Source organism: Pongo abelii, chromosome 11 (genome assembly GCF_028885655.2).
Source record: "Pongo abelii isolate AG06213 chromosome 11, NHGRI_mPonAbe1-v2.0_pri, whole genome shotgun sequence".
NCBI classification, from domain to species: domain Eukaryota; kingdom Metazoa; phylum Chordata; class Mammalia; order Primates; family Hominidae; genus Pongo; species Pongo abelii.
In genome coordinates this window covers 77740476-77760102 of record NC_071996.2, presented here as the reverse complement: position 1 = coordinate 77760102, position 19627 = coordinate 77740476, and the positions used below count along the sequence as shown (strand labels likewise).

The following is a 19627-nucleotide window of genomic DNA, read 5'->3' as shown; positions in this document are numbered from 1 at the left end:
CCTTGACTCTCATTTTGATAGTACTGCTTTAGTTCAGACCATTATTCTCCCTTGAACTTAGCAGTAGCTTGTGCCAGTTTTCTTTCTGGTTTTTTGTTGTTGTTGTTGTTGTTGTTTAGATTTACCTCTTATTTTTGTTATTTTTTGCCGGTTTTCTTATGCATAGTGTGCTGCCCTCTTTAATCCATCTTCTACACTTTTATTAGTGATCTTGCAAAAATCCTCCTCTTGATTTAGTTCACCTACTTAAAATGTTTCACTTTCTTACAACAGAGTTAGACAAACTTTTTCTTTAATGGGGGAGTGAGAGACTGGGAGACTGATCATACATATTTTAGGCCTTGTGGGAACCACATGTGATCTCTGTTGCATAGTCTTCTTTGTGTCCCCACCCCCACCTTTAACAATTTTAAAGTGTGAAAAACTCAGCACTTTGACCCAGGGCCATAGCTTATATAACCTTGGGACAGTGGGAAGGGAAGGAAGGATGGTGGAAGGGCAGGTAATGGTGGAATCCAAACATTTTACCATGTTATTAAAGGCCTTTCAAGATTTGGATATCTCTCTGGTCTTACTCTCTTAATCTTCTATCCTGTTGATGAGAAGAGTGAAACTCTATAAAATATTTGAAGAGATTTATTTGGAGCCAAATATGAGTGGCCAGTGGCTACTGACACAGCCTAGGAGACCCTGAGAACATGTGCCCAAGATGGTTGGGCTACAGCTTGGTTTTATACATTTTAGGGAGACATAAGACATCAATCAATACATTTAAAATGTGCATTGATTGGGTCCAGAAAGGTGGGACAACTGGAAGTTTGGGGGGTGGGGTGCTGTGCTCCAGTTCATAGGATTCAAAGATTTTCTGATTGGCAGTTGGTTGAAAGAGTTCTATCTAAAGACCTGGAATCAATAGAAAGGAATGTCTGGGTTAAGATAAGAGGTTGTAGAGAATAAGGTTTTATCATGCAAGAGAATAGATTGTAAATGTTTCTTATCAGACTTAAAGAGTCTGTTCTATCAATCTTAAGGTCTCTGTGTTGATATTAATGTTGGTCAGCTGTGCCTGAATTTCAAAGGGAGGAGGGTGTAAATGAGGCATGTGGGACCTCCACTTCCCATCATGGCCTTAACTAGTTTTTCGGGTTAACTTTGGAATGCCCTGGGCCAAGGGAAGGGTCTGTTGGTTGGGGGACTTAGAATTTTATTTTTGGTTTACAGTCCCACACTTCAGCTATCAGAGGTTCTCAGAGCCTCCTCAGTGGACTGTGCTTTATTGTGCCTCAACATGCTGTCTCCTCTTTATGAAATATCCCAGAATGGCTGATGCCTCTTGCTTTGAGAAAACTCAACTCAGGCATTACTTCGTTTAGTAGCATTTCAGGGCCCTCTCCAGGATTGGCTAAGTATTTAGGGAATAGAAAATCAGATAAATTCAAGTAAAAAGAGGGGGTGGGACTCATACTAATGGTACTGGAGACTCTCAGATCCAATCACAAAACATAGTTGGGCATCACAGAAACTATTTTCCTTCATGATTTCTCACCTGTGTTTTTCTGTGCCTACTCCATTCTGGCTTTTATTAGTTTTTTCTTAATCAGTAAAAACATGACAGAAAATGTCTGCCCGTCCTAAAATATGATTTTGAATCTCTGATGCTCACTTCTGTGTGACTGATTTTTTCTTTCTACAGATTTCCTGAAGAGGTAGTCTGATTGGCTTAACTTGGTCAGTATCTCCCCTAGTTTACCTGAGGCAGGTATGTCAGGATCATGGATATATAGGATTGCCCTTTTCTGCACTGTTGGCAGATGAAGCTCTTTGAGAGGGGAATATGAATGCTTTGGATTTATGTTCCCATAGCATGTCTTTATTATTATATGTATCACTGAATTACTATTTTCACTTTTTCTGTTCCTTACTAGTCTGATTTTAAGGGCAGGGACTATGTCTTATTCTTTTTAAAAAAAAGTTTATGTATTTTCATAAAAACCATGGTAACATCAAGCAACTTTTATTCTTAATATGGTATTAGATACAAAATAGGCAGTGAAATGTTTTCCAAATAAATTTTATAAAGTAAATGATTTGTATTGGAAATGCTCAGAGTGCTATGTGTTATCTATAACATTTAGTATTACCTGTATTTTAGAAACTTGTTTGTATTTTAGAAACTTGAGTACGTGCTTAGAAGGTTAAGAGTTTGCAACATTTATAGTTCTATAACCAAGTAAATAGAAGATCAAATTGATATTTTAGAATCCGGATATTTCTAACGTTAGTCACCAGAAATGTGTTTGCTCCCTCCCATTTTTGTAGACTGATTTAACAGCACTATTTTCTATGAAGTGAATTGCTTTCCTCATTTGTTTTTGATAGGGATGTAGGAAAATAAAATATTTTATTGTGTGAATCACTTCAGTGATAGAATTAAAAATGACATGAGAATATTGATACTACAGCCTAAGGCATCTTCCTTTTCCTCAACAGACTTAACCTACATGTCATATTTTAAAAAGGGAACAAGGAGCTAACAGAATAAATGATTATATAATATCACCCTTTGAGTCTTCAGATTTGTAAATTATTCTACTTTGGTATAATTTTATTTGCTCTTAACCTTGCAATGCAGAACGTAGTTTTTCTATTCTTTGATATATATCATAGCATGAAAATTATAAACAAAAAACAAGCAGAGTTCTTAGAGAATAAATATATCTTGTAGTGTTTTTTTCATGACTACTGCTACAAACTACATCTATGCTAATTATATAATGGTTATACAGTACTCCCCCCTTATCTGTGGAGGATAAGTTTCAAGAGCCCCAGTGGATGCCTGAGACTGTAGATAGTACTGAGCCCTATACATGCTATTTTTTTTCCTATGTAGTAATGAGCAGGTAGCATATATAGCCTGGATGTGCTTGACAAAGCGACAATTCACATCTCAGGTGGGATGGAGCAAGAAGATGCAATTTCATCACTCTATTTAAAACAGTACACAGTTTAAAACCTATGAATTGTTTGTTTCTGGAGTTTTCTATTTAATATTTTTGGACAGCTGTTGACTGTGGGTAACTGAAACCATAGAAAGTGAAGCTGCAGATAAGTGGAGGACTGCTGTATAATGAATTATTACAGTGCATATTATTTACATACAACTTAAACTCCTTCTATAAGTTTTTCCTTTATTTTTTACTTCAAAACTCTTTAAGGGTTCTACAGTAAGACATTCTGTTACAAAATCACAATATGTCCATGAAAGTCAGGAAGTTAACATTGATATATTGCTACTATCTAATCTGCAGGTCACATTTAAGTTTTTCCAGTTGTTCTGATAATGTACTTTATAGAAAAAGGATTCCGTCTAGAATCTCAGGTTGCAATTAATTTGTTATGTCGCATTGGTCTTTTAAAATCGGAAACAGTTCCTTAATGTTTCCTTGACGGTAATGATTTTGGTGCTTTTGGAGATTATTATGCCAGTGAATTTATAGAGTTTACCTCAATTTGGGGTTATATAATACTCTTCATTATTAGATACAGGTTCTATATCTTTGGCATGACTGTTATAGAAGTGATGCTGTTACATTCTTATTACATTCTATCAGTGGCACATGATTTTATCTTCCTTATTTCTAGTGGGGTTAAGTCACATCACTTGATTAAGGTGATGTTTGCCAGGCTTTTGTGCTGTAAATTACTTTTGCCCTTAGTAATTAAGCTGTATAGGGAGATATAATACTTTGAGATGATATAAATATCCTGTTTCTTATCAAATATTCAGTTTATTCCTTTATGTCAGTATGGGTTCATAGAACCCTCTTTATTCACAATATGATCCATTACTATCATTATTTATTTTGATCGTCATATTATCCCAGATTTAAGTCCTTTCTTACTTTCTGGCCAAATCTGGCAGCAGTACAGGATGGGTCTTCAATATCTTGTGCCAGAAAGTAAGGAAGGACTTCTTTATTTCCACTACAAGACCCATGCTGTACTGCTGAATTAGAATCAGCCAGTTCTTCAAGGAGCTGAGGTCCCTTTTGGTGGAGAATGGTATTTACACACTGTATTAGGCCATTCTTGCATTGCTATAAAGAAATACCTGAGACTGGGTAATTTATAAAGAAAAGAGTTTTAATTAGCTTCTGGTTCCACAGGCTATACAAGCATGGCACTGGCATCTGCTCAGCTTCTCGGGAAGCCTCAGGGAGCATTTACTCATGGCGGAAGGCAAAGCAGGAGCAGGCACATAACATGGTGAGAGCAGGAGCAGGAAGAGAGTTGCAGGGGGCACACAATTTTAAAAAATCAGATCTCCTGAGTATTCATTCACTATTGAGAGGACAGCACTGAGCCATGAGGGATCTGCCCCAACACCTCTCACCAGGCCCTACCTCCAACATTGAAGATTACAATTCAACATGAGATGTGGCGGGGACATACATTCAACCTATATCACACACCAGAGTCTGGATGCTAAGTGTGCTTATTGGGGTTTCAGTGTTCCCAGGCCCTCTCAGTGGACACAGCTAGGGACATACATGACCACATATGCATGCATATACACATTAACATCTATATTTCTGTATCTTTATGTTGAGAGCCATAAGTTACCACCAGTATCTTCAAATGTCATCTAATACCACGGTTCATTCTATATTTATAATTCCCTTCAACTGTAGTATGAATTCACTCTTACCTAGCACATCCTTGATATATTTACTTATTTGATCAATATCCACGTATTTACATAATGAATTGCCTGGTGCCATCAGGCACTCTCCTTTCCTCTCCATCAAGTGGGTGTCTTCCTGTTTGGGTCCTGACACCCTATGCTGGACTAGTGCCACTCCTATCCTTTACTTCATGTGGATGCCGCCTTAGCCCACTTGGGCATTGACAGCTCACACTCACATCAGGCTGCCTTCCCTTCTTTTCTTATCCTTCTGAGACTCCAACATTAAATGCAGGGCTGACCACCTCCTTCCCAGCCCAATGCTCAACTCATCTATCCCCCAGTGAACATCTTTCTCACTCTGCTTAGACTCAGACACTGCAGTGGGCTGCCCTCAGGTAGCCTGTCTGAGCTACCTCTTGTGCAGACACTCTGTATTTGTTTTCTCTGGTGGCTTAACTTTTATGTGAATTTTAAGTTGGAAGATGCGTTTTGCCAGTTAATTTCTCCCATTTTCTTCTATTCATCTTTTCTTAAAATGTTTTTCTTTATTATTCTCTTATTGGCATTTTATAATACATGATTCCATTTGATAATGAGCCTGTCTAATAACTCTAGAAATTCTAAAAGTCTCTCTGTACTATTAAAAGTGGTTTACATAAAATTTCTGTATAGTTGTTAGTTGTAAAATAGCAGGAGAAATATTTTTGTCCCATTTTTGACCTTGAATAAGTCATTTTACCCTTTCAGACCTCAGTCTCCTCATTTGCAAAATGAATAGTTAGGACTATATTAGGAACCTAACGACGAGGTGCCCGATCAGAAATCCATGTCATAAGAAAAAGCCTATATTCTATATTCAAGTGAGAGAATTTTAACTAACATTTTGTTTTTAAAAATGGGCAAAGAGTCAGGTGCAGTGCCTCATGCCTGTAATCCTAGCACTTTGAGAGGCTGAGGCAGGAGGATGACTTGAGCCTAGGAGTTCGAGATCAGCCTGGGAAACATAGGGAGATCCTGTCTCTACAAAAAATGTAAAAATTAGCTGGAGATGGTGGTATACACCTGTGGTTCCAGCTATTTGTGAGGCTGAAGTGGGAGGATTGCTCGAGCCTGAGCAGGTGGAGCCTGCAGTGAACCATGATCATGCCACTGCACTCCAGCCTGGGTGACAGAGCAAGACCTCATCTTGAAAAAAAGGCAGGGGCTGGGCAGAGGAGGCATTTTACATAGAACCACAAATGACCATTATATATATGAAAAAGTTCAACCTCATTAGTGTGTCAAGATATGCAACTTAAAAATTAGTTTTTTTACCAATATGACAAAAATGTTAAAAAATGATATCCACTGTTGGTGTTGGTATTGAGAAATGAGGTCTTTCTCTGCTGGTAAAGTAGAAATCAATACTGTATATTTGGAGGGCAGTTTAGCAATATAAATTGAAAGCCTTAAAATATGCCTTTACTTTGATATAGCAGTTTCACTTCTAGAAGTTCATCCTGTGGAAATTATTACAGATATTGCACAAAGATTTGTCCCAAAGATATTCATTAATGATAAAAGCCCATTAATAATTATATGATGGAGTACTATATAGCTGTTAAAAATGACATCTATTTAATGACATTACTATTTAATTGTATGGCAGAATTTAGATAATTGCATTTTAGAGGAAATTATAATACTATTTATATATTTTTTCCTCTTTTTTTCTTTGTCATAGAGTCATGTTTTTATAATTTATAAAGTTCTGTATCACCGTGCATTGACAAGACTAGACTATGTACTCTGGAATGTTAACAGTAGTTATCTCTGAATGGTAGTATTCAAGGTAACTTTTATTTTCTTTTTGCTCTTCTGTATTATTCTTGGAGCAGATTTAAAGTTCCTTATAATGCCTTAGTTCATTAGGTGTAGTTTAGTTTACATTATTAGGATATAACAAGTGATCTCCTTCTGAACGCCAATGAAAACTTCAGCTTTTAGCCAGGCATGGTAGCATTGCCTGTAATCCCAGCTACTTACTTAGGAAGCTGAGGCGGGAAGATGACTTGAGCCCAGGATTTCAAGGTGCAGTGAGCTATGATCATGCCACTGCACTCCAGCCTGTGTGACAGAGCAAAACTCTGTCTCTTAAAACACGCACACACACACACACACACACACACACTCACTCACTCTCTCTCTCTCTCTCGCTTGCTCGCTCGCTGTCGCTCTGTTTCTCTCTCTCTGCAGATTTAGGGTTTTTTAGAATTAAGTAAGATTGATCACACACACACACGTACACACACACACACACACTCTCTCTCTCTCTCTTTCTGCAGCTTTAGGGTTTTTTAGAATTATGTAAGATTGATCATTTATACAGGATACCTAATAGCAGAAATTGCTATGTGTTGTCACAAACAAAATTGAAAGTAGAATTTAAGCAAGTACGGAGTTCTAAAATAACATGCTTTATAGCAATAAAATAGAGAAAATATGAGGAACATATTCATGTTTGTATGTGGAACTATCTTACAAAACTGGAAAGAGGGCCAGGCATAATGGCTCAGGCCTGTAATCCCAGCACTTTGGGAAGCCAAGGCGTGGATCACCTGAGTTCAGGAGTTCAAGACCAGCCTGGCCAACATGGTGAAACCCCATCTCTACTAAAAATACAAAAATTAGCCGGGCGTGGTGCTGCGTGCCTGTAATCCCGGCTACTCTGGAGGCTTGAACCTGGCAGGCGGAGGTTGCAGTGAGCCGAGACGCAACATTGCACTCCAGACTGGGCGACAAGAGCGAGAGTCTGTCTCAAAAACAAAAAAACAAAAAAACAAAAAACTGGAAAGAGGAAGCCTTCACTTTTGTACTGATCTAAGTTCTGCAGCAGAGAACATCAAGCAAGTGTTCTCAGTTCATAGGATCCTCTTATGCCTATATTAAAATAACTGCCTATTACCTCAATATATTTTGTAGGTTTTTTTCTTTTCTTTTTTAGAATTTTCAGGGATTTGCTCTTCCCTATTTTTCTGTTCCATCTCTTCCTCTAATCTTGGGAGCAATTGTTAGTGCTCTTTACCCCAGAGCTGTTTTTGGTCATATTTCTCATTTGAAGTTTGAGACAACAGTTTGTATGGAGGAATATTTATTTTTTTCTGAAGTAACACATGTAGATAGCATACATGTTAAGATTTTTGTAGATTCACATTTGAAAAATATATTTATAGGGACCAGGCACGGTGGCTCACCTGTAATCCCAGCACTTTGGGAGGCCAAGGCGGGCGGATCACGAGGTCAGGAGATGGAGACCTTCCTGGCTAACATGGTGAAACCCTGTCTCTACTAAAAATACAAAAAAAGTAGCTGGGCATGGTGGCGGGCTCCTGTAGTCCCAGCTAGTTGGGAGGCTGAGGCAGGAGAATGGCGTGAACCTGGAAGATGGAGCTTACAGTGAGCTGAGATTGTGCCGCTGCATTCCAGCCTGGGCGACAGAGCGAGACTCCGTCTCAAAAAGGAAAAAAAAGAAAAGAAAAATATGTTTATAGTTTTATATTGATTCTACCAGAACCACATACCTAGGTGAAATTTTTAAGTGTTGAAAATAAAGCTTCATGTTGTATTTAATTTGGATAAAGTACCGGGGGAACTTTGTTAAGCCCCTGCACAGTAGGAGACGGAGAGAAAGTTGCCATTTCAAACCTGGAAATTATGCTGAGTTTTTATAGGATGTGAAATGAAGAATCCAGCCCATGGTGGGATAGGAGGAGGGAAAAAAACTAGGGTGAGTTTCACTGACTTAAGTAATTAACAGATACCATTTATGAATGGTCAAATGGTCATTAGCCCTGGTCTTTGACTTCATGCAGCTATGGCAGGAAGGTTATTTCACAAACCTTGAAGTTCATATTTTAAGGATATTTGTGTGTGTGTGTATATACACATATATACACACACACACATATATATATACATATATATATATTTTTTTTTTCTTGAGATAGGATCTTGCTCTGTCCCCCAGGCTGGAGTATATTGGCAAGAGCATAGTTCACTGCAGTCTCAAAATCCTGGGCTCAAGGGATTCTCCTGCCTCAGCCTCCTGAGCAGCTAGGACTACACGCACATACCACCATGCCTGGCTAATTTTTAAGTTGCTTTTTTGTTTTTTTTTTTTTTGCATAGAGACAGAACCTTATGTTCCCCAGGGTGGTCTTGAACTCCTGGCCTCTGATCCTTCTGCCTCGGCACCCCAAAGTGCTATCATTACAGGTGTGAGCCATTGCACCTTGGGCAGGATTTATATATTTTTCAAACAGTTCAAGATATCCTTTTAAAAACAGCTTTTTGAGGTATAATTGACTTATAATAAATTATACATATTCAAAGTATACAGCTTGATACGTTTTGACTTATATGTATACACCCATAAAACCATCACCACAATCAAGATGAGAAATTTGTCACCCTCAAAAGTTTTCTCATGCCCCTTTGTAATCCCTTCCCTCCCACTCCTTCTACTTCTGTCCCTCAGCAACCAGTGATCTGCTTTCTGTCGCTGTGGTTTTCATTTTCTAGAATTTTATATAAATGGAATCATACAATATGATTTCTTTGACTGTCTGCTTTCACTTGGCATAATTATTTTGAGATTCATCCATTGTTGTAGTATCAGTAGTTTTCACGAAAATCTCTTTATTCGCTTAAGAATGCCATTGTCACTTTGAACCAAGTTATTAGTAAAAGAAGAGCAAATCCAAGATGCAGTCTGATTTGGCATTTTCGCCTAGCTGATTTTTTTTTTTTAAACCCACAAGGCATTTTAAACATTTTGGAATGAGGACACTTTTTCTTATGTGTATCTGTGCAGTGACTGCTTCATAGTTACCTCTATGAAATTAAAGATTATTTGTTACTTAAATTTATTCCTGATTTCCTGATGTATTTTGTTATTTTTTTCTCAAAGAGGGAGTTACATTATTTTGCTTTTTACACACATTGTTATGGCACTTTAATTTTAGCTTAACTTTTTGGGCATTTTGCTTTAACCTTCATTTTACTTTATGTTCATGACTGAGTATATTTCAGCAATTTACTTAAGATGCCTTCACCAGTATTGAAGAATTGGAATGGAAGTATTTACAATTTGCTGAGAAGTGGGAAAGTCATGTTTTAGATTTTTCATAATATTTGAACTTTAGGTTACCCAGGGGTGGTGGTATTTAATGTAATCTATTTCTTTCTTTCTTTTTTTTTTTTTTTTTTTTTTTTTTTTGAGATGGAGTGTCATTCTGTTGCAGCGCAGTGGCACGATCTTGGCTCACTGCGACCTCCGCCTCCTGGGTTTAAGCAATTCTCCTGCCTCAGCCTCCCAAGTAGCTGGGATTACAGGCATGAACCACCACACCCAACTAATTTTTGTATTGTTAGTAGAGACGGGGTTTCACCATGTTGGCCATGGCTGGTCTTGAACTCCTGACCTCAGGTGATTCGCCCGCCTCGGCCTCCCAAAGTGCTGGCATTACAGGCATGAGCCACCGTGCCTGGCCATCTATTTCTTTAAAACCTTGGAGCATAGAGGTTGGTAGCCTCTCCAAGATGCAGAGTTATTATTTCCATGTGAAGTAAATATGGACTTAAACATTTTACAAATTACAGTTTTTTTAATTTTTAAAAATGTATCCAACTGATATAATTTCTTTTAACAATTTAACAATCACTCTATGCCTGCTGTTAGCAAGTAAGATACTGTGCAGATACAACGATGAATAGAGACAGCCTTATCATTTTAATAACAGAAATAATAGAACTGCAGCTGCCATTTTATCCAGTACTCATGTGCCGAGCATTGTGCTATATACTTTACATATACTATTTTAAAATGCTTACAACAACTGTGAGGTAGGTGATACTACCGTTGTATTATAGTTGGTGAAACTGAAGTGCAAAGTTGTTTAGAACCTTGCACAATATTGTATAACTTACGAGTGACAAAACCAGGTTTTGGAGCCAATTCTGACTCAAAAGCTCATATTCCTTTGGCTATGTTATGTTTCTTCAAGAAGTAGTAGGCAGTAGAATGGGGTGGGAGAAGCACACAGATTATATAATAGATGACATTACAGAACATAATGTGGATGCTGTAAGCAAAGCATAAACAACATAGCTTGTGGAAGAAATTTTCAATCTGGATTATGGGGAAGGTATCACAAAGGAAGTGTTATTTGAAGTGGGCCTTGACAGTGTAATATCAAAGGAGGCAAACATTCATTTGGGAGGGTATATTTTAGGGAGAGCTAAAATAATATGCAAACTGAGGGTGATTTTCACAGGATGGCAGGCAGTCTGATACTGTTAAATGGGCCATGGTGTATTGGAAGTAGCATTTAGAAGGAGGTCAGATTAGATATAAATGATAGCTAAATTTGTATCTCTCAAAGTATACCTAAAAGTTTGAGTCTGTAGGATTTACTAAGTGAGTAATCAGATTTGTATTTATGGTATTCAGTGATAGTTTTGATTCTTAATTTGAGGTTGTAAGAAAAGGAGCTCTGAGTTGGATGCTTGATTAGTTAATGTAAGCCCCATCACTATCTTGGAAACTCCATGACGACAGGTATCTATCTTGATTTGCCAGTACATCCTCAGCATCTAGCAAGAAGTACTCATGCCAAGTACAAAATGGAAACTCAAAAGCAAGGAAGATAAAGAAATGTTAGAAGAGTTAAGAGAAATCAAAGAAGCCGACTTCTAAAAAATTTTACCTAGAACTCTCCTGGGTGCTTTTCATGACAGTTGATTTTCCTACCAGTATAGATTGTAGATACTTGCCAGAGAGTAATGTGATATATTAACAATTGTCTATGTGCAGTCATTGACTTCTCCAACAATCTATAGCTCAACAAAACCTCCCTTCCAGGCTTCTGTTATGAGCGTATTTGCAACACTGCAATAAAAAGGAGATAAGCCTGGATTTATAGGCTTTAGATTCAGTTAGATTAATAAAGAGATAGCATTTAAGCCTCCCAGAATTGTTATTGTTTCTGTCTCAGGGTGCTTGAACTGTTAATATTTATTAACTCTCTTAGCTAGGTATTAGAAAATGGTAATAAGGGAATGGAGTTTTTATTTGTTGGCTAAGAAATAGGCTGCTGTGTAGGTAAGAAACTTGTTGTAGAGGAGGGGGACAGTATAGTGGAGAGTAGAAAAGATTAAGGAGAAGGGTACCAAGGGCTAACTCCCTCTAGAAGTTTTTCTAGAGCTATCAGATTGATCCCTCCATTACCTCTCTACTCTCATAATATTTTAACTCTTATTCCTACGAAATTAATTGAAAATTGTACTTCAATATTCCTCTTTCTTCTAGACTGAAAGTTTCTCAAATGCAAGGAGCGTTTTCTTCATCTTTGTGTCTGTGTATAGTTGATGTTTAAATATTCCTTGTACTAAACTCAGCTAGGCGCTGTTGTAGGTGTTAACCCAAAGATAAGTTCCTTGCCCTCATAGAGCTCATATTCTACTTGTAATGACAGACGCTTCCTTGCCCTCATAGAGCTCATATTCTACTTGTAATGACAGAAGCATGGCTATTACAGATTTCCTTGGATTTTTCTAGTGTTCCTTTTCCTCTCCTCGCAGACAGCGTGGTAAAGTTGAATGTGAATGAAGAAATGGAACCCTCTCAGATAAAAATTTTGCATGGGACAAGGGAAGAAACTTTCTCTCTTATTTCCTATACCAGATCTACGTTTACTCCAGGACTCTGAACTTTGGCTAGTTAGGCATTTCCCCACAAGAATTACCAAATTTTTCTGAGCATGACATTCTTGAAACTTCATTTATGAACAAAATTATGAAAAATGCAATTTTCCTCTATGCACCATTAGCTTATTTGGATAACCACATAGTTACTCTTATTTACCACTGGATGAGGTTTCAGTGACTATAAGGTGAAGCCATTGGTGGAGTTTTAAAAATGGGTCATTAACCTGAGTAGTTTCAGTATACTGTACTTGTCCTTAAGCTGATACAAATGGGAGCTGCTTATATAGATCAACTACATTGTGGGACAAATAAATTTTGATGAATTAGGCTGAGAAGCTGAATATCAATAAGTACATTTTTTAAAATTAAAAGCTTTCTGAAGAGAAACATGGAATTACTAGGTTGCATCATTCTCATCAGTGTTCAAAGTAAGGATTTTTTTACTCTTAATGGCTGCCCTTCAACCACAGCCCTAAGGGCTGAATTAAATGTTTCTTCCACTTTTAATCCCTTTGGTGGAGTTGGATATGTTAATACCTATGTTTAGGATATTTGTGTAGGTGTGTTGATATTTCAAGAGCAGTACTCTATTATAAAAATTGTTAATAGTGACTAGTTTTGGGGTGACAGTAGTGTTACAGAGAGTAATTTGAGCACTTTATTTTCTACTGTGTGTCAAGAAGTGTTTCAGAACTATTTTTAACAGTGTGAAACCACTTTGTTTTTCAGTATTCTTGCCATGAGAAAAAGAATGTGATAAGTTATTCAACTTATGAAATTCAAGTTACATGTGAATTCTGCCAGGTATGTGTGCAATATTTGGTATTTTTAGCCATTTTTTACATTTTGGGTTGTAAAAATCTTTATAGCTTGTTTCTATTAGATAAGTATTTGTGGTGTTTTTTTCCATAGAAAACAAGTCACTTATTTAGTATGGAGTTTAGCTGATACTCCTATTTTGTTTTTAAATAATCAAATTAAAAGTATCTAAATACACTTAGCTATGACAGACATAAACATGTTTTAAGGTTTTGATTTCCTCTAAAATGAGTTCTATCAGTCCCATGGGATGTTCTGTGAAAAAGTGTTCAAATAGCAAATAGCTGTGGCAAAAATGCCATACTCTGGGTGCTCCCCTAGTCATTTTACATTAGCATATTAAAGACTGTGAAGAGTCCTGCCAAAAAAAAAAGAAAGAAAAGTATATTTCAGCATTTCCCGGATTTATTTGGCCACACCTTTTTTTCTTTAGTGTCTACTTACATCCCCATTGAAATGATTTGGGGAGCACTGCTGTTGAAGGGTTAATAAGCTACTATTTGAAAAAGAAACAGTGTTACAGAATTATTAGTTGAGTCAAATATATTTGCTATATATAATTTCTAGAAAGAAAACAAGTTGATGGATGGGATAATTAATTGAGAACTTTTAAATCGAAATTTAAAAGTAGGAAAGTAATCCTGACTCAGAGATGTCTTTTTGCATTTGTTTTGTTCGAATCAGGATCCAAAAAGGTCCTTAATTTGGTTGTATGTTTATTAAATTTCTTCTAATGGAAAACAGTAACCCTCTTCCTTTGCTCTTCTTTTTATCTCCATGACATTTACTTGTTGAGGAGACCAGGTCATTTGTTCTAACTTACAGTGATTCATCTCAGTGTTTTTTGACTTTACGATGGTGGGAAAGTAATACAGTCAGTATACTGCTCAATTCATGATGGGGTTATGTCCCAATAAACCCATTGTAAATTGAAAATATCTGTATTGGATTTGGATGATTGCCTCCTGGTGGTGTTGTTTAACTTCTTTTTCTGTCTCCTGAATTTCCTTGTAGTAGGAGCTAGGGAGGCTTGATTAGATTACTTTTGACTTTTGACATTCCCCGCCCCGACCCTTAACAACCTTTGGTGTTAATTTAAGACTAATCTGTGAATTCAGATGCTGTTAGCCTGGTCCAACCATTGTGAAGTTCCTATCAACTTTTCTCCTAATGGTTTTAAAAATCAGACATTGATGATAGTTGCCCAGATCCATTATTTCATTAGGGATTAAAGTGGTGGTGTTCTTCCTCTTCCACTTCTTCCTCCTCCTCCCCCTTCTCCTCCCTCCCTTCTTCCTTATTCCCTCTCCTCCCTCCTCCTCCCTCCCTTCTTCCTCCCTCCTTTTTTCTTCTTTCCTCTCTCTTCCTCCTCCCTCCCTCCCTCTCTTTTCTCTCCCTTCCTCCCTCGTCCTTCCTTCTCCCTCCCTCCTCCTAGCCTCCTCCTCTTCCTGTTGCGTCTCTTCCTCCTCCTCCCTCTCCGCATTCTTTCTTCTTTCTTTTTTCTTCTTTATTTTTTTATTTTTATTTTTTTTTGGAGACAGGATCTCTGTCTTGCCCAGGCCGGAGTGCAGTGGCACGGCACAATCACCGATTACTGCAATCTTGACCTCTTGGGTTCAAGGGATCCTCCTGTCTCAGCCTTCTCACTAGCTGGGACCACAGGCATGCACCACCATGCCCTGCTATTTTTTTTTTTTTTTAAGTTTTTTGTTGAGATGGGGGTCACGGGGATTTGGACTGAGATTTGGTTATGAGAACTTCCCAGCTCTGCCTTTGCGACCAAGTGGGCAGTGCTTTTGTTTTTGTTTTTGTTTTTGTTTTGACAGAGTCTTGCTCTGCCGCCCAGGCTGGAGTGCAGTGACACGCTCTTGGCTCACTGCAAGCTCCGTCTCCCAGGTTCACGCCATTTTGCCTCAGCCTCCCGAGTAGCTGGGACTACAGGTGCCCGCCACCATGCCTGATTAATTTTTTGTATTTTTAGTAGAGGCGGGGTTTCGAAAGTGTTAGCCAGGATGGTTTTTTTTTTTTTTTTTTTTTAAAGAGATGGGGTCTTATTCTGTCACCCAGGCTGGATTGCGGTGGCACAATCGCAGGTTACTGCAGCCTGGACCTCCTGGGCTCAAGAGATCCTCCTGCCTCAGCCTCCAGAGTAGCTGGGACTACAGGCGTGCACCGCCATGACGCTACCACGACACTACCACAAGTGGCTGTTTTAAATTATTTGTAGAGACGGGGTCACGCCGTCTTTCCTAGGCTAGTCTTGAACTCCTGAGCTCAAGCCATCCTCTCACCTCAGCCTCCCAAAGTGCTGGGATTAATAGTCATGAGCCACTGCACCCAGCTAAAGTGGCAATTTTCTAATTATTTTATTCTTCTGCACTTGTTGAAATTCTATAAAAGACTTTTCCTTCATCAACTCTTTGGTTACTGGAAATACATTTTATGCACAAAAGGCAGATTAAACACACTGATCTTTTTTCTTTTTTTTTTTTAACCAGTTTTCAGATGAGTGCATTTTCTTAGTTGTTGGGTTGCATGACTTGTCTGTCAAGCCCTTACTGGTTTGCTGTATGCCAGGCTTTTCTTTCAATCTCTTACTCCACTTCTACTTAGAGTCCTGTGAAAATCAGTCGTTTTTTTAGATATACAGTTGTTCCTCAATATCTGTGGGTGATTGGATCCAGGATCTCCTGAAGATACCAAAATCTGAGGATGCTCCAGTTACTTATATAAAATCGTGTAGTATTTGCGTATCACCTATGCACATCCTCCCATATACTTTAAATCATCTCTAGATTACTTTTAATACCTACTACAATGCATATGCTATATGAATAGTTGTTACACTATATTGTTTAGGTAATAATGACAAGAAAAAAAGTCTGTACATGTTTAGTACAGATGCAGTTTTTTCCCACATATTTTTGATCCAAGATTGATTGAATCCATGGATGCAAAACTCATAGATACAGAGGGCTGACTGTACATATTCTTTTATTTTTAATTATTTTTTATAGTATGTGTCCTTCTCAAAGCTTCTGTAAGGTTTCCTGGAACACACTGTCTGGATGTAGTTACCTGTATAATTTTTGTCTTTTTCCTAGTATTAGGTTAAATAACTGTTTGCTTCTTTTTTGCTTTTTATTGAGGTATAATTTAAACAGAATAAAACACACTATGAAGAGTAAAATCTGTTTTATCAATCTTTTCTTTTATGGACCTTTTGTGTGCTGTTTAACCTTTGCCTACTCCAAAATCATGAAGATTCTTTCCTATTTTTCTTCTAGAAACTTATGCTTTGCCTTTCACTTTTAGGTCTATGACCTGCTGTGACTTAATTTTTTGTATAATGTGAGATAGAATTCATGGGGCATTTTTTAAAGTTATGAATCCTTAATTGACATAACATTAAGGTGCTGAAAAGTCCTGTAAAATGAAGCCTACACATTCAACATTTCCCAAATTTATTTGGCTAAAAATCTTTTTTCTATGATAGCTACCATGCTTTGGGAAACATTGATCTAAAGCACTGATAAACTACTTTTGTCAAAGGAATATTACATAATTATTATTAGTTGAGTCAAGTACTCTTGCTATATAAAATTTCTAGAACCAATTATTGAAAAGACCATCCTTTTCCCACTTAACTGCAGTTGAGCATTTGTACAAATCAGGTAGCCTTATGTGTGGTTCCATTTCTGTACTCCTTTCTTTTCCATTTCTTTATATGTTTATCATTGGACTGATACCACAGTGTCTTAATTATTGTAATTTTATAATGGGTCATGATATCTGATAATAAAAGTCCTCTAGCTTAATTACAATTCTTCATGACTGCCTTGTTTATTCATTGTGTTTTGCATTTTGTTACAGATTTTTCAGTTTCCACACATACATAAAAGCACTGGGATTTATTTTATTTATTTATTTATTTTTTTGAGACAGAGTCTCACTCTGTTGCCCAGGCTGGAGTGCAGTGGTACAGTCTCAGCTCACTGCAACCTCTACCTCCCCAGGTTCAAGTGATTCTCATGCCTCAGCCTCTCCCAAGTAGCTGGGACTACAGGTGTGTGCCACCACGCCCAGCTTATTTTTGAATTTTTAGTAGAGACGGGGTTTCACCATGTTGGCCAGGCTTGTCTCGAACTTCTGACCTTAAGTGATCCACCTGGCTCAGCCTCCCAGAGTGCTGGAATTACAGGCATGAGCCACCACACCTGGCTGAAGAACAAAACTGATACAATAATTTTGGTTTGTATCTATTTAAAGATACTGAATTCATTACTTAAAACCACCCAGAAGAGAAAGCTCCAGGCTCAGATAGCTTCACTGGTGAATTTTCCAACATTTAAGGAAGAATTAGTACCTATCTTATGCAGATTTTTCTAGAGAATAGAAAAGAGTTAACATGACCCAATTCTTATAAAGCCACTGAACTTAGATACCTGGCAAGGTTATTTCTCATGACATAGATGTAAACATCTTAAAATATGAGCAAAAGGGAGGATTTATTTAAGAAATTCTGGTTGGTGTGTCAAACATTCAGTGTGATATACCACATTAAAACAATAAGAGAAAAAAATGGTATCTGAATAGATGCAGAAAAAGCATTTGATAACGCTCTGTCTACTCATCATTAAAACTTGCAGGAAACTAGAAATTGGAGGAAGCTTTCTTAATCTGATAAGGAGTATCTGAAAAAAATCTGCAGCATCTGCTTTCTCCCTGAGATTTAAGTGTATTTTTAAGACTAGCATCTGCACAGTGCAGTGAAGCTAAGCACAATAAAATGAGATATGCCTGTACCAGGAATTCTCGTAATGTGAGAGCGGTCTGTGAAGTCAAAAACATTTTTATAATAATACTAAAATATTTACCTTTTTAAAATTCTCATTATCTCACAAGGATTTGATGCCATTTTCTAGAGGATACATGATGATATCACAACAGGTTGAATACCAGAAGCACATAGGAGAATTCAGCTGTGTTACTCTGTTAAGCCAGATGTTAAAGATTTGCCAAAAGTGGGAAATAATGCCTTTCTCACTAAATTTTTATATTGTTTTAAAAAATACATGTTAACATGCAGTGAGTTCATTGATATTTTTAAATCATAAATTAATATTTTTAGAATTTCTCAGTTTTAATTTCTGATGTGGTCAGTATTGATAGTGCATAAACAAAAACGTTCTTTGGGAGCCTAAATTTTTAAGAGTGTAGAGGATCCTATTTGAGAACTGTGAGGCCATACTGTTCTCACTCATTATTTAGTAAGTTTTACTAGTGGTCAATTACAGCCAATCTTGTTAGAATACTTTGCTGTTACTTAAAAATTTATATACCAGTATTCCTTAGTTTGTAAACATTTAAGAAGCACTAGAAGGATAATATGTTATTTAGATAAATCGCAGATATCATGAGGAGATGTTCCAAATTTAGTTATAAAATAGCTTATAATGCTCACAGATTGTGTAGGTCAAAAATTTGTACAGGGTACGAGAAAATGGCTTGTCTCTGCTTTTTGTCTCTGCCTAGTACTGGCACCAGCAGCAGGCATTTGCTATTAATAAACTGTGATTCTCAGTGTCTGCCTCAGTCTCAACTTTTCAGGGCACTGCCCTTTGACCTCATTTCTCTGATGGATGTAAGAAGAGTTGATGATTTTCTGTGTTTAACTTATTTCTCTTTATGAGGACAGGAATGATGACTTTCAAGTTCTTTATGTGTTGGACGAGAAACCAGAAGTCTAGACCAATGTTTCCCCAAGTGTCATCCTTGCACCTAGCAGTGCAATATCAAGTTGTCCATAGGCTATTTGACAATTATAGCAATAAACATTTTGGATAAAGCAATAAAAATTTTGTTTACACATTTCACAAATTTTGTATATGAGATTAATAATGGTGACTTCCTGGAAACCATTTGTATTCTCAGTGATCATTGCGTACATGCTTTAAACATGAAGCAGTGACTACTGTGAACCAGCATGGGTTTCCTAAAAATGAGATATATCAAATCTTTGGCAAAAGTTTTGATATATTACAAGGAAACAGCATAAAATATTGACAAGACTTTTGAACTTGGACTCAGAAGATTAAGTTATGATCCTCAGTATACCACTAACAAAAAGTTGGAAATTTAGGATTTAGAAAGAGATCAGAGTTAGAGATACAGATTTTGTTATATTAATACTACCTTATCTCCTTTACTGGGAGGAGAGATTCCCTGAGGCTGGGATCCATTTCTCTTTTATTTTTTAATTTCTCTGAGTCTTCTATAGTGCTTCCAATATAGGAAAAGGTGTAAATTTAAGAAGGGATTTAAGAGTTTGTTTTTAGACATGATGATGTTTTGGTAGCATGTTTAGGTAGAAAT

General features: G+C 37.2%; 1 protein-coding gene across 6 annotated transcripts in view; it reads left to right on the top strand.

The window, feature by feature from the left end:
- ATF2 (activating transcription factor 2) overlaps positions 1-19627 on the top strand; it is a 93673-nt gene that overhangs the window by 19297 nt on the left and 54749 nt on the right. For all 6 annotated transcript variants that reach the window (XR_010135887.1, XR_008522860.1, XM_054549525.1 and 3 more), the window contains exon 3: positions 13163-13237. Coding sequence is in view for 4 of the 6 variants with exons in the window: in XM_054549525.1 (XP_054405500.1) it covers positions 13206-13237 (32 nt within the window). In the remaining 2 variants the exon portion in view is untranslated. The remainder of the gene's footprint in view (positions 1-13162; positions 13238-19627) is intronic.